At 40.4% G+C, this 15,853-nt stretch overlaps 1 protein-coding gene across 1 annotated transcript; it reads right to left on the bottom strand.

The window, feature by feature from the left end:
- Window positions 1-329: 329 nt before the first annotated feature.
- LOC107801599 (protein sym-1) lies at window positions 330-4,994 on the bottom strand. The gene is made up of 7 exons (XM_016624946.2): window positions 4,459-4,994; window positions 3,666-3,753; window positions 2,568-2,662; window positions 1,682-1,754; window positions 1,490-1,582; window positions 1,289-1,375; window positions 330-611 (listed from the first exon to the last, which is right to left on the bottom strand). The coding sequence occupies exons 1-7, from the start codon at window positions 4,854-4,856 to the stop codon at window positions 531-533; spliced, it is 915 nt and encodes a 304-aa protein (XP_016480432.1). The 5' UTR covers window positions 4,857-4,994; the 3' UTR covers window positions 330-530.
- Window positions 4,995-15,853: the final 10,859 nt, after the last annotated feature.

Here is a 15,853-nt window from a genome sequence, read left to right as displayed (position 1 = left end):
GCATTCTTTCTACTATCAGGTTGGCGTTTTTTTTTCAGCAGTGGCTTTATAACTTTCTCATTGTGATGAAAAACAATAAGGTTTCTCATTGTTAACTTGAATCAACAGTGTGTACTGAAGCACAAGTAGAAAATCCTCTTGTGTGATTTGTTGCCTCCAATTTTTAATTTCTTCAGCTTTATTCTCTCTTTAAAAAAACAACCATTCTAACAAGATTAAATGAGTTGTAGTAGATTTATTTCCCTTGTTGTACCTCTACTAATCCAAAGAAGTGAAAGAACAGCTACTATTACATGGAGTTGGAGAAGGCCCCGGGGCAAATACTTCTCTTATACACTCGCGTATCAAATTATATTGACTAACCAACCAACCATACCACGTGTTCCAATCTCAGGCAATATGTACATCTGACAAATATAATTTACTTCTTCTGATAATTCTAACAAACAGTTTTTTTGTTTACTTTTTCTGTGATAAGCAAATAATTATCCATTTTACAAAAAGTCAGAACTGAAACTGACCTAGGATACCTATTTTACAATAACTTCTTTGTGGGCTTTATATGACAGTATCACATTCCACACTAAAGCTATGAAGTTAGCAGCAAGGACCTGCAACAACAGGAGAGAGAATAGAACAGTCCGGTTGGTTAGAGTAGTATACGAACATGTAAATAAATCTGAACACAAGAAATAAACTACACGTAAATACTAGTAATTGCAAACAGACATTTGGTTCCAATTAGAGAATTAAAGGCTGTAAAAGCATGACTACAACTTATATGCATGCTTAGCATGTGAATGTATCACAATAATGATCGACAAAGAGGGTCAGGTGTCGAGTTCTTTGCAATATTGCTAAAACAACAGACTGAATCTCCAAATCTATGGTTTAGCAGAGTCTGCACACCTCAAAACACTTCAAGTATAGCTTGAAACTGCTAATCCAGCTTTATGTTAGTTATTTTTGCTAAGTATTTACATGAAGGATTGGGCGTTTTTGCTAATTCATAACAATAGATCAATTTTTTTTTTTTTATGAAGTAATGAGTTTTATAGAAAAAGGCATCAAGAAGATGCAAGAAGTACAAGAGAGGGGGAAAGAGTCAGCTTTGATACAAAAAAGAAAAGAAATACTAGGCTAAAGCAAAAGAGCTGACAAAATCCAAAAAGTTAATATGGATAGATCAATTTTTTGAAGACATGTCTCCAAACTACTAGAGGTTGACAGGAAGCCATGCTCATAAGTCATAACCAAACAAAAGGATGAAATTGACTGTTTCACTAACCTGAAATTGCTGAGGTACAAACCGGAAGTTGATAAATTGAAAAGGTATCCATAGTTGCCAATTTGCAAGGACAGATGAGAACCACTCCTTTATTAAACAAAAAATAAATGTGAGTCAAAGTTCAGGAAAGTAACTATCAGTATGCATCTATCCAAGGGTCCATTCGAGTAAGAAGTATGAAATGAAGGCCATTTAGAATACCTGTTGAAGCTTTGGAATCACTTGTGATGACCTTCCCTCAAGTGTTACCAAAGAGGATAAGAAAACCCCAACAAAAATTGGAGCAAAGAGGAACTGTATCAAAGCAGCTCAAATTCAATGGCGATATCCCTCAGAAGGCAGTAATTACTCCAGTAAATAAGACATTATCACTAAATGAAAAAGAAGGAAAACCTGATCTAGTACAAGGCGCATGACAGCACCAGAGGCCCCTGGAGTTGTGACCAATCTACTCAAGTAGAGGTACCTATATATATCAGAGTCAGAACATGAGGAGCTACTCTATAATGCCATTAGGAACATTCTACCCCAGGGCATTCACCAAACAAAAAAGTTATGCACCCATATCTGGTAGACACATATAATTTTTAGGATCTTTACATAAATAGTCGGCCGGATTCATTGTTTACTTTTCCTAGCCCGGTATTCATAGATTATACACTGATTATACATGGTTATAAACATATTATACATGGATTATACATATAATATACATCCGCCGGCTATTTTTAGTTTAAGCGGTTGGGTGGGCAGCTATTTACGTTAATTCTTCTATATTCAAAAAATAGTAAATAATCCTACAGAAGTTTTAAAAGTCAAGCTCATTAACGACGAATAGAAATAAGCTTTTGAGATTGCACGTAAAATTAAAATTGATCATGAGAAACAAAATTGAAGATCTAGAACCACCCTCAACAATTTCCATCATAAAATACAGTGATAGACCTGCAGTTAGTATCATTTAAACCGACTGATGAAAATCGGATGAAATTACTTTACATATTGTCCAGTGAATTGATATAGCAAACGCATAAAAATCATTATAGGAAGATAAAAAGGGACATACAAATAAGGAGCATCTTCTATTTTTGTATTCCCAGTTTAAGTACTCGGTTAGAAAGACAGGTGTCCAACAGATTAGGCATCAGTAAGCAGTAAATGACATAACAACAACACCAGTTTCGGTAGAAGGTTGAGATACACAGACCAAAATACAAGCTGTACAAGCATATTCAGAGCTGTATAGGGAGGAAAAAATAAAGGGCTGTGAAGATATTACCAAAAGTGCAAAGATGGACCCACCAAGACCAGCCCCAATAATGTGAATATAAACGTCCTCTTTACATCAACAGATGCTACTTGGTCAATCCACAGCTGTGACACATAGCCAGCAATTAAAAGGTGAAGGAAATAGAAAAATAGCTTGAAAGCATCGCGAAGAGAATATATTTCAAGGAGGCAAAAGATGGTATCACTAATTTAAAGCAGTGGTCAATGATTGCAAGCAGGGATACTGAGTTGCTGACGCTTTGCACAGTAAGAAGGGAAGTGAAAAGACGGAATTTGATGGAGAGAAAGGAAGGAAGGAGTGTGATTAGACACCAAATAAAATTAATATAATGATCATATGGTTCATAATGCCTACTGTCTTTTATGACATTACAAAATTTCATCAATGGAGGTTTCCCTTCTCCACATTTGTATAGAAAGGGAACTTGGTGTTTTGTTCATGACCCAATGCATCCTTTTTCCTTCCTTTCTCTCTCTATAATCAATTCAAAAAAAAAACTGCAGCCATCCCGCTCCTTTCCTCCCTTTCTCTCAATCCAAAAGATCTATACACATTTGGACAGGAAAACTTGACGTTTCCTTCATGATCCTATCCATCCTTTTATCTCATTTTCCTTTCCTTTCTCTCTCTAAAATCATTTTGAAAAAGAAAATTTTACGCTTGCGCCCTTCCACCGCTTCTTTCTCTTCCGTTCTTTCAATCCAGAAAATATCAGGAATTACCATCTCCAACACCAAAATCCTTACCATAGTAGGAATACCATAACTACACATGACAAGTTATGACGATGCTAAGCATAAAGTAGAATAAACATTTAACATCGTTAATCCAAAACCACGTACCAAAGGATATATTTGATGATTAAAGGAAATAGAGTTCATTATAAGCTTACTTCATCAAGTGTCAGAATTAACAACTATTACTAAGTCAAACAATCCGGGATCTCTGATTTGTGAAAGGTTGTAACAGTAGCATCAATAGACAACACATGCACTAGCATAGACAAGCACAGTGTGAAAAAAGAGTTCATCCTCAACAGTCTCTATTGATTCTTGAAGCTTGAATTTCATTTTTAGTGAGTTTTACCTGACAGATTAGATCTCCAAAAAGTGTCAAAAGAGCAGATGTAACTGCTTTTGTCCATACTGGATACTTCTCGAGAAGAGATAAGTACCTACAGCAGAAGTAACAATTATTCTCGGGCCGAGATGATACAGTTAACAACATTGTTGAGATACGACTTACAAGAAAAATGAAGCTTTACAGTATCACACACACAGAGTTAACAACATTGTCGAGATACGACTTACAAGAAAAATGAAGCTTTATAGTACTGTGTGTGTGTGTGTATAATTCCTTTCTTTTTTTGTAAAAAAAGCTAGAGTATATAATATTCTTTATTATTAGGATTCAGCATAAATTGGTTGATTTTATGTTGGCTGCCAGCGTACCACAATCCCCCTCCTTTATATAAGCAAGTTCACAATAGGCAAACATTCATATACGCGAACCCATCTTGTTTGGAACTGAGGCATGATTGTTGTTGTTATAGAGTATATATTAATTTTAAAGCAATAGAAATTGTGAGAGAGACATAACCACTGAATAAAGAAGTCAAGCAGGTTCCATATGTGCTGGCATTGATAGCTTGATATGCAATATTCATGCTTTTTTTCAAACTATAAATGGTTTATCACTTTTTCAATTTTATCTCTGATAAGCAGTAAAATATCCTTCAAACAACCCATAGCGTAAAAAATGCTAATAGTACTTAACATGCTTACAAGCATTTGGCTAACTTGTTTGACTGGACATGACTTTTGAAACATAAACAAGCAATAGATATTTGTTCCAAATAATTAATTTAAAACAAAATTACCAGGCAAGAAATGACCAGTTACTCCCACCATCACCACCACCACTGTTACTGCCACCGTCACCACCACCGGATTTTCCATCACCAGAGCCTCCATAACCACTACTTCCACCGCCTGAAACCGCGGACATCTGAAAATTCTTACAAGAACCGAACCGTCTAGGCCCAATATCAGAAAGATGCAAACTTTTCAGCCCATGAGTTGAGGCACCGAGTTGGGTCCCACAGTATTTGTCAGAAGAAGAAGAAGAATAAGAAATAGCAGAAGAGGACCCTCCAAATCGACTTCGGGTCTGAGCGTGGAGTTGTGAAGTGGATTTTAGGGGGAAATCCACGAACCGTAACGATAAAAGAGAACTGCGGGTGAGAATTGAGGCGTTTGAAGCCATTGTTAGCTGCATTTCCTGCTTCGAATGGATAGCTTTTCAGGTTGTTCCTGCTATTACCAGAACTCTGCGCCTTTTGCGTCGAGGTTTTGAGGGTTTAAGAGGGTGTTATTATAAACCGGGTTGAAGCGGAATACAACGTAGCTGATTCTCGAATTAATTATTGTCGTCGCCTAATTAGGATTTAGGATATCTATAAATGAATTATCCCTTATTTCTTACGTTCACTTTTACTTCACATATTTTTATTTACGCATATCAAGAGAATGATAAATTTTTTATTTCTGTTATACCTACCGTATTTATTATTTATTTTAAATTATTTTTTCAAATTTAATAAAATATATATCAATTAATATGGATATCATGGTAAATTATACACTTTATTTATTACTCTATTTTTTAAGGGACGTGAAAAGTCAAAACGTGCCAAATAAAAAATGTGTCAAGTAAAAGTGAACGGAAGGAGTATTAACTCTTTAAGGTTATAATGTAAGATTTTAAATTAAAAAAAAGGCGTGAAGCCCCCCTCAAAATACGCATGAAACTTGTTCCTTGCTGAACTTGGATTAATTAATTAAGAATTTTAAATATTCAGGTGAAGCATTAAAAATAACATTTTTTATACTTAAAATAAATATTATTAAAGAGGTAATAATTGATTATTTAAATAAGAATTTGACTCAAAACTTTATGAAGACGTGAACTTAAAAGACCTGAATTAAAGATATTTGAGCAAGAACGGGCGAACCGATCTTGGCTTTTGTTATGTTGTTTTGTTTGATAGTTTTTAGTTTGTGACGAACATCTTCCCTCAAGTTCTTAATATAACGCATAGCTACTGCAACTTATGCATTTGGAGTGTGATTTAGCTAAAATATAGTGTTTCATAATTGAATGCAGATGTATACGGTCGAAATAGATTTCGGCCTTCGTACGATTGATCGAGTTCGAAACGCAATTGATCGAAGTAAGACTTCGAGGTGGGTTCCGAAGATGGTACAAACAAGCTTCGAGTCCGAGGGGCCGATCAATGTCGAGCTCGATATTATTATCAAGCTCGAATCCAAATCGAACTATGATGCAAAGTAAAGTTGTCGAGTTTATGATCCAGAAACCGACCAACATTGACCCCGAATCAATTCAAGGGTCCGAGTCAGAATCGAGCTTAAGCCAAGATCGAGAGCTCGAGTCAAGACTGAAAACTCGAGTCAATATCGAGCTTATAGACAAGAGCCGTTGCAATCCCACTAGAGGAGAGAATCTTGGCAGGAATTGTAGAAAAGCTGATTTGTCATGGATCTCCCACTACGTATTTTTAATTATATCTAAAGTAAGATCCCTCTAATATAAATGGGATAGTTATCATTTATGTAGAGGACAAGTTTTTGCTAACATTGTAATTCAAGCACCATATTCTCATATAGTAAAGAGTTGTTCTTTCAAGGTTCTTAATTTGATTCCACTTGTTTGGTCCTAAAATTCATCTTCTTTACAACCTTGTCTATTTTGCATTTTTTGCAATCCATACTTGATATTTCTATTTATCCTTACGATTTGTATTAAGCTACACCACATATCCTTAGAATTATGTACAAATTCAACTCTATCCGTTTTACCGGTAAATAGTTTGGCACCCACAGTGGGGCTAAGGATAACAGTGGTTATTTGATACGAATCTGCAAAAACACACCATTGTGTTTTGCACTTGTTTCCGAAAATATCTTGGATTTCGGACTAGTAACGACTAACTACCAGTCAAATGGCCACACCAATCGACAATAAAGTCGGTCTTCGAGATGAGAATAATAACTTGACACCCAGTACCGAAAGACCACTTGTCAACGTCGTTGGAGCTCGAATCGGAGCGCCGATAGATATCAATTCGCATGTGGCCATTGAGGCGAACCTATATTCTGAACCCGAAAATAGCATTCATGGTGGCACTCGGTCTGCAGCTCGAGATACCTAAAACGTCGAGGAACACGGCATCAGCTTGCGTATGATTTTCGAAATGTTACAAGCTCAACAGGCAGTAATAGCTCATTTGCAGAGCCAAACCCAACTACAAAGCAGGCCGGAGCCCAATCCACCTCGAGAAATCACCCACAGAACGGAGCCAGCTATAGTGAAATCAAATGAACAAGAATCAGGGACTACTCCCGAAATTGCTAAATTGCTCGAGGAGTTCACAAAGCTAGTCGAAGCCAACGATAAAACAGTAGAAATATATAACTCCAGGGTCTATCAGATCCCGGGAGTTCCACCAATGATAAAAGGGTTGGATTCAAAAAATTTCGTGCAAAAACCTTTTCCCTCGAGCGCAGCCCCAAAATCAATCCCCAAAAATTTTCGTATGCCCGAAATTTCCAAATATAACGGAACGACCGATCCCAACGAGCACGTCACTTCTTACACATGTGCCACCAAGGTCAATGATTTAGAAGACGATAAAATCGAATATGTGTTGTTAAAAAAATTCGGGGAGACCCTCTCGAAGGGAGCAATGATTTAGTATCACAACCTACCACGAAATTCCATCGACTCGTTCGCCATGTTAGCAGATTCTTTTGTGAAAGCACATGTCGGTGCCATAAAAGTCGCAACAAGGAAATCGGACCTCTTCAAGGTAAGACAAAAGGATAACGAGATACTGAGGGAGTTCGTATCTCGTTTTCAAGTGGAACGGATGAATCTGCCACCAATCACAGACGATTGGGTTATTCAGGCTTTCACTCAAGGTTTGAACGAACGAAGTTCGACGGCTTCACGGCGGTTAAAGTATAACCTGATCGAATACCCAACCATCACGTGGGCCGACGTGCACAATCGGTACCAATCAAAAATTAGGGTCGAAGATGATCAATTGGGGTCTGAACCCGCTGTTCGAAGGGATATTAATCGAGAACAAGGTCTGATCAGGGATCGATACCGACTGTACAACGGAAACCGCAGAGTCAGTGAATCGAGACATAACCCCGGGCAAAATAACAAAAGAAGTGATCGAGGTCAGGGGTCCCGGGGGCTGATGAACAGAAGTAGGTTCGATAGGCTTGCCGGATCATAACAGGGATCCCACCGGACATAAACGACGTATCGACAAAGCTTGGACACTAGGTTCAGACCGGTGAAGCAAAAGAGAAGACCCCAGTCCGAGGTAAAACACGCATTCATAAAGGACGAGGTAACCAAACTTCTCAAGATAGGGTCCATTCGAGAGGTTAAATATCCCGAATGGTTAGCCAATGTAGTTGTAGTGCCTAAAAAAGGGAACAAACTTAGAATGTGTGTGGATTATAAGGATTTGAACAAAGCATGCCCCAAAGATTCCTTACCGCGCCCAACATCCATCGCATGATCGATGCCACAGCCGCCCACGAGATCCTCACTTTTCTCGATGCCTATTCTGGGTATAATCAAATCCAGATGAACCCGGAAGACCAGGAAAAGACTTTATTTGTCACCAATTATGGAACATATTGTTATAATGTGATGCCCTTCGGGCTAAAAATGCATAAGCGACTTACCAACGCCTAGTAAATAAAATGTTCGAAGAACAAATAGGTAAATCAATGAAAGTTTATATTGATGACATGCTAGTTAAGTCCCTGTGCGCAGAGGACCATTTGACCCATTTGCAGAAAACGTTCGAGATTTTGAGGAAATACAACATGAAGCTCACCCCCGAAAAATGTGCTTTCAGGGTCGGTTCGGGCAAGTTCCTCGGCTTCATGGTGTCAAATCGGGGAATCGAGATTAACCCCGATAAAATCAAGGCCATCGAAGACATCACCATTGTGGACAGCATGAAAGCTGTACAGAGGCTAACGGGACGGATTGCAGCCTTAAGCCGGTTCATTTTGAGATCATCACATCGAAGTCACAAAGTTTTCTCTCTACTAAAAAAGAAGAACGATTTCGCTTGGACCCCGGAATGCCAACAAGCATTAGAGGAACTAAAACAATATCTATCGAACCCACCACTATTTCATACTCCAAAAACAGACGAAAAACTTTGCTTGTACTTGGTAGTATCGGAAATCGCAGTAAGCGGTGTCCTAGTTCGAGAAGAGCAAGGTACACAATTTCCCGTTTATTATATAAGTCGGACCTTAGGAGAAGCAAAAACTAGATATCCGCACCTAGAAAAATTGGTATTTGCGCTGATAAGCGCCTCTAGAAAGTTAAGACTGTACTTTTAATGTCACCCCATATGCGTATTAACCACTTACCCGCTTTGTAATATTTTGCACAAGCCAGAACTATCAGGCCGATTGGCCAAATGGACCGTCGAACTCAGTGGGTACGATATCGAATATCAACCTCGTACGACCACTAAGTCTCAAATTTTAGCAGACTTCATGGCCGATTTCATGCCAACCCTCATACCCGAAGTCGAAAAAGAACTCTTGTTGAAATCGGGTACGTCATGGGGGTATGGACCCTTTTTACGGACGGGGCTTCGAACGTGAAGGGGTACGGGCTAGGCATAGTTTTAAATCCACCCACGGGTAACACTATTAGGTAATCTATCAAAACTACCAGATTGACTAACAATGAGGCCGAGTATGAGGCCATGATTACAGGTATTGAGCTAGCTAAAAGCTTGGGAGCAGAAGTCATTAAAGCCAAGTGTGACTCTTTACTGGTGGTAAATCAAGTAAACAAAACCTTCGAAGTTCGAGAAGATAGAATGCAAAGGTATTTGGACAAACTACATGTCACTTTGCACCATTTTAAACAATGGACTTTACAGCATGCTCCACGAGAACAAAACAGTGAGACTGATGCACTTGCGAATTTGGGATCATCGATCGAGGAAGGTGAGTTGAGCTCGGGGACTGTCGTTCAACTCTCGAGATCCGTGATCGAAGAAGGCCATGTCGAGATAAATTCTACGAGCTTAACCTGGGATTAGAGAAATAAGTAAATTGAATACTTAACGAACGGAAAGCTCCCATTGGACCCTAAAGATTCAAGGGCCCTACGAACCAAAGCTGCTCGATTCACGTTAGCTTCAGATGGAATGCTATACCGAAGGACATTCGATGGATCATTGGTAGTATGCTTAGGTCCAGGAGATATCGATTACATCCTACGTGAGGTGCACGAGGGCACTTGTGGGAATCACTCTGGTGCCGATTCATTAGTCCAAAAAATAATCAGGGCAGGGTGTTATTGGATCGATATGGGCAAAAATGCAAATGAGTTTGTTCAAAAATGTGACAAATGTCAAAGGTTTACACCAATGATCTGTCAACCCGGAGAGCAACTTCACTCAGTTATATCCCCATGGCCATTCATGAAATGGGGAATGGATATCGTCGGCCCACTTCCATCGACCCCAGGTAAAGCTAAATTCATTTTATTTATGACTGACTATTTCTTTAAATGGGTTGAAGCACAAGTTTTTGAGAAAGTAAGAGAGAAAGAGGTTATAAACTTTATCTGGGATCATATCGTATGTCGATTCGGGATACCCGCCGAAATAGTGTGTGACAATAGGAAACAATTTGTCGGCAGCAAAGTGATGAAATTCTTCGAAGACCACAAAATAAGAAGGATATTATCAACACCGTATCACCCTAGTGGGAACGAACAGGCTGAATCAACGAACAAAACTATCATTCAAAACCTAAAGAAGAGGCTGAACGACGCTAAAGGAAAATGGAGAGAAATCCTACCCGAAGTCCTTTTGGCATATCGAATAACATCAAAATCTAGTACAGGGGAAACCCCGTTCTCCTTAGCATATGGCTCCAAAGACTTGATACCAGTCGAAGTCGGCGAACCCAGTGCCAGATTTTGATATACAACAGAAGAATCAAATAACGAGACTATGAACACTAGCCTCGAATTATCGGACGAAAAACGAGAAGTTGCTCTTGTCCAATTGGCCACCCAAAAGCAACGAATCGAAAGATACTATAATCGAAGAACCAAGCTCCGCCATTTTAAGCCCGGGGACTTAGTGCTAAGGAAAGTCACTCTCAATACCCGAAATCCGAATGAATGAAAACTAGGACCGAATTGGGAAGGACCATATCAGGTTCTCGAAAACATCATAAGGGGATCATACAAGCTCGGCGTTATAAATGGCAAACAACTATCAAGCAATTGGAATGTGTCGCATCTAAAACGATACTACTGCTAAGGTACGACCCTCCCATATATGTTTACATTTCAAAACTAAACCCTGCAGGAGTCCGATCAGGAGCTAAGATGGATCCTTCAATACGAAGCCCTAGGTATGAAAGCACGCGTTGCATTCTTTTTTCCTTAGACCAATTTTTATCCCAGATGGGTTTTTCGATAAGGTTTTTAATGAGGCAAATAATGATCGTGCTGTACTTGGAAACAATACGACAGTATCCGAGGCCTCTTTACAATCGACCTCGAATACTGGGGGGGACATTAGCCCTCAAATATATCAAATTCTGATGCAAGAAAGTTATTTCGCAACAACGGGGTTCCAATAGGAAAAGTTGTAAGAACCAAATGGTCAAAATGAACCATGCTCATGTAGTTGGCCCGAGCCGTGACGCAAAACATGAACGCATGTATAATGACTTGCAAAGAAAGTTCTCTTCTTTACCGATATCTTATATCCAAGAAAAAATTCCTCTATTTTGAGATTTATTATGCAAACAGAATTAAGATAAATCTCCGAGTCCAAGTAAGCATTCACTTGACCACTAAGCCTACATGCTACTTTTATTTCGAGTTCGAGCAAGCGCTCACTCGACCATCACGCCTACGGGCTACATTATTTTGAGTTCGAAACATTCACTCGACCATTAAGCCTATATACTACTTTTATTTCGAGTTCGAGCAAGCACTCACTCGACAATTACGCCTACGTGCTACATTATTTTGAGTTCGAATCATTCACTCGACTACTAAGCCTACGGGCTAATTTTATTTCGAGTTCGAGCAAGCACTCACTCGACCATCACGCCTACGGGCTACATTACTTCGAGTTCGAAACATTCACTCGACCACTAAGCCTACGGGCTACTTTTATTTCGAGTTCGAGCAAGCACTCACTCGACCATCATGCCTACGAGCTATATTATTTCGAGTTTGAAACATTCACTCGACCACTAAACCTACGGGTTACTTTTATTTCGAGTTCGAGCAAGCACTCACTCGACCATCACACCTACGGGCTACATTATTTCGAGTTCGAATCATTCACTCGACTACTAAAGCCTACAGGCCACATTATTTCGAGTTTGAATCATTCACTCGACTACTAAGCCTACATGCTACTTTTATTTCGAGTTCGAGCAAGCACTCACTCGATCATCACGCCTACGGGCTATATTATTTCGAGTTTGAAATATTTACTCGACCACTAAGCCTACGGGCTACTTTTATTTCGAGTTCGAGCAAGCACTCACTCGACCATTACGCCTACGGGCTATATTATTTCGAGTTCGAATCATTTGCTCGACTACTAAGCCTACATGCCACTTTTATTTTGAGTTCGAGCAAGCACTCACTCGACCATTATGCCTACGGGCTACAGTATTTCGAGTTCGAATCATTCACTCGACTACTAAGACTAAGGGCTACATCACTTCAAGTTTGAATAAGCTTATGTTCAAGACGATCACTCAACTCGACCACTAAGCATACGAGCTACCTTATTTCAAGTTTGAGTAAGCGCTCGCTCGGTTATAGAGGATACGAAGTCCAAATTTGATTAAGTTGTTTAAATCCTTGTGAAAATATTCATAAGGCGTGAATAAAGTCTTCACAAGATAGGAAACAAAACAGAAGCAAGTCGGCAAAAAAAGGATATTTTTATATACAAAATTATTTACATGATTAATTACAACGTAAAAATTAAGGTTCTCTATCGGGCTCCCCCCTGTTCTTGGATCCGCTCTTACTCCCATCGTCATCATCATTATCATCATCATCGCCATCGAAAACCAAGGCTTCAACATCGGCTTCGAGTTCTTTGGGCCTTTTTATCTCTTCAGTTAGGTCGAAACCTCGAGCATGGATCTCCTCGAGGGTCTCCATCTAAGATCGGCACTTAGCAAGTTCAGCGACCCAATATGTTCGAGTATCGGCGGTCTCGGCTGCCTCTCTTTCTTGGACCTGAGCAGCTTCAGCATCGGCTCGATAGACGGCCACGAGTGCATCCGCATCGGCCTTTGCCTTTTTCGGCGTCAGATCCAGCCTTGGCAAGTACAGAGGCCAACAGAGCCTCGAACTCCTCTATTCTTCTTACTTGGACCGAGCTTTTCTCCTTCATTTTTTGAAGTTGGTTTTCGGCCGATGACAATTGGGCTCGAGCAGTTTCTTTCTCTATAGCAAAGTGGTCCATTCCTTCTTTCCACTTTAAAGACTCCGCTCTTATCACATCGACTTCTTCACGGAGTTTTCCGATCATCTCGATTTTCTGCTGCAGCTGTGATACCGAAAGATTAGCCATCGTTCCGGTATCAAGCCCATAGGCTTTTAAAAGCATTATTACCTGCTCGGATAGATCGATCTGATCTTGGTGAGCCCTGGCCAACTCAGCTTGGAGGTCTTTTATTTCCTCTCCATTTGGCCCAAAATGAGCTTTAAGGAGTTCCTCTCCTCCGTAAACCGTTGAAGCTCGGCCTCGTATCGACGCAGCTCGGTTCGGGACCGAGAACATGATTCTCGATGAACTGTCATGGCCTGCAAAGAAAGAAGAAACGAAGTCAGAAAAGAAAAGCAAACTTAAAGGTAACGCCATATGATTTAAGGCCTACCTAATTCAGAGCCTGCTGCACTCCGTGAAAACGATCTGATGCGTCACTTGTACCGGCTGTGTCTTCGATGCCGATGAACATGTCACGAAAAGGATCCTCTCCATCATGAGGCCTATCTAATTCGAGGGCCCCCAAAGCTTGGGCTTCCCGAATCTCCCCTGCGGAAAAGGCAGGGAAGGTGGGCGAGCCTTCGATTGCTACTGCCCCAAATGAGTCATCTGGGGCATTCTCTTTGGTTCGAAAAGATTCGGGAAGAGCCCCTTAAGACATATCCCCCATCTGTCGGCTTCGATGGGAAACATCTTTGATCTCCAGCAACTCGGGGACTTTACCCGAATCTCTCTCCGATATATCCTCATTTCGAGGCGGAGCCTTATGAAACACCATCGATCCAGCTGCATGTGGGACGTCGGTGGTCTTCTTTGTTCGGGCCGCCAGAGCAGACCCATCGTTCTCTTCTTCTTCTTCATCCCTCAGACGCAGAACTGATTCTATGGTCAAAGGAATGGCATTCTTATTTGGCTTACGAGTCGTCCTCTTCTTTGGTTTTTGATCTTCGAGGACGGGGACTTTTTTCCTCTTATTATCTTTCACCGGCTTTGGGACAGAGGCCGAAGCCTCTTTCACGACAGACGAGGGCCTCAAAAATGCATCCTTGCCCATACTTGCATACGAAAAATTTACTGAAGTATGTGAAAAACATCTTATTCGAATTACCAAAAGATACGAGAGAGGTGCTCACCGTGATTTTTGGCCTCTCATCGGCCCTTTGACAAGTCACGCCATGAGCGCTCGGCATATGAGGAGGTCGAAACAAGATCACGTACCTAGTTCTTGAGATTGGGCACTGCGCCGGGCATCCAGGGAACCGGTGCATCATGAAAGGGGAATATTGGTGAGAAAAGAAATGAAAGAACAACATAATAGGAGATAACAACAAAATTACACTTACGCTTCATGTTCCACTCCTCGGGAAAAGGCATCTTTTCAGTTGGGATCAGGTACGAAGTCCTCACTCGAACGAACCGGCTCATCCAGCCTCGATCCTTATCCTCGTCTATACTCGAGAACAAAGCCTTGGCAGCTCGACGTTGGAGTTTTATTAACCCTCCTCGAAAAAGGCGAGGACGGTATAATCGGACAAGATGATCGAGGGTTAAAGGCATCCCCTCGATTTTACTCACAAAATATCAGATCAAAATAACGATCCGCCAAAAGGAATGATGTATCTGGCCTAGGGTTATTAAGTATTTATGATAAAAATCTATGATAACAGGGTCGAGGGGACCTAACGTGAAAGGGTAAGTATACACGCTTAAAAACCCTCTCACGTGAGTAGTAATATCCTCTTCAGGAGACGGCACTACCACCTCTTTGTTCTCCCAGTTATAATCTTTTTTTATCCACTCGATGTGCTCCCGAGTTATCGAGCAAAAATATCTCGATACGGGCTCACATCGGTCACGAACCAGCGAACCATTATCAAGTTTGAAATCGGAGGTAAGAACACACGCCGCCAGAATACACTCCTCAGGATGAGGATCCACCGGTGTTTTATCGGCGGCGGATTGGGAAGAAGAAGCTTTTTCCTTTTGGGGAACGATTTTGGATGTCTTCACCATTTTGGATTTAAAGAATGTGACAAAGATTTGGTAATTTGGAAGAAGAATTTTGCAAAGAGGAATCTCAGATTTGCGAATAAACTCAGAGAATACGAAAAAGAAATTGGGAAATTTAGTAGATTGAAGATGTAAAAGTGATAAATGATAAAAGGAAGGATTATTTATAGGTTTAAGCAATGGCGGTTTAGTATTAGCGGTGGCCGACCACCGTCTCAAATGCATTAAATACCTTGAAAGACTAAATCGACGGGACAACTATCATGTGCGTCATGGTCGAGCCCAATATATACGTCAGCTTATAATCCGATCGGGCCGTTGAAAAATCATCTCGTTTCTCACCATATTCTTCCTGAGAAACGAGGGGACTATCTATATACGGTCGAAATAGATTTTGGCCTTTGTACGATTGATCGAGTTCGAAATGTAATCGATCGAAGTAAGACTTCGAGGTGGGTTCCGAAGATGGTACAAACAAGCTTCGAGTCCGAGGGGACGATCAATGTCGAGCTCGATATTATTATCAAGCTCGAATCCAAATCGAACTATGATGCAAAATAAAGTTATCGAGCTTATGATCCAGAGACCGACCAACATTGACCCCGAATCAATTCAAGGGTCCGAGTCAGAATCGAGC

This window comes from Nicotiana tabacum, chromosome 4, assembly GCF_000715075.1.
Source record: "Nicotiana tabacum cultivar K326 chromosome 4, ASM71507v2, whole genome shotgun sequence".
NCBI lineage: Eukaryota > Viridiplantae > Streptophyta > Magnoliopsida > Solanales > Solanaceae > Nicotiana > Nicotiana tabacum.
This window is presented reverse-complemented; position numbering and strand designations above follow the sequence as displayed.

Bases quoted from the DNA above. Each gene is read 5' to 3' on its own strand.
- LOC107801599 (XM_016624946.2), bottom strand. From the start codon at position 4,856: ATGCAGCTAACAATGGCTTCAAACGCCTCAATTCTCACCCGCAGTTCT. The intron at 3,754-4,458 runs GTAATTTTGTTT...CTTCTGCTGTAG, and splicing joins AACTGGTCATTTCTTGCCTG to GTACTTATCTCTTCTCGAGA. The intron at 2,663-3,665 runs GTAAAACTCACT...TATGTGTCACAG, and splicing joins TTGGAGATCTAATCTGTCAG to CTGTGGATTGACCAAGTAGC.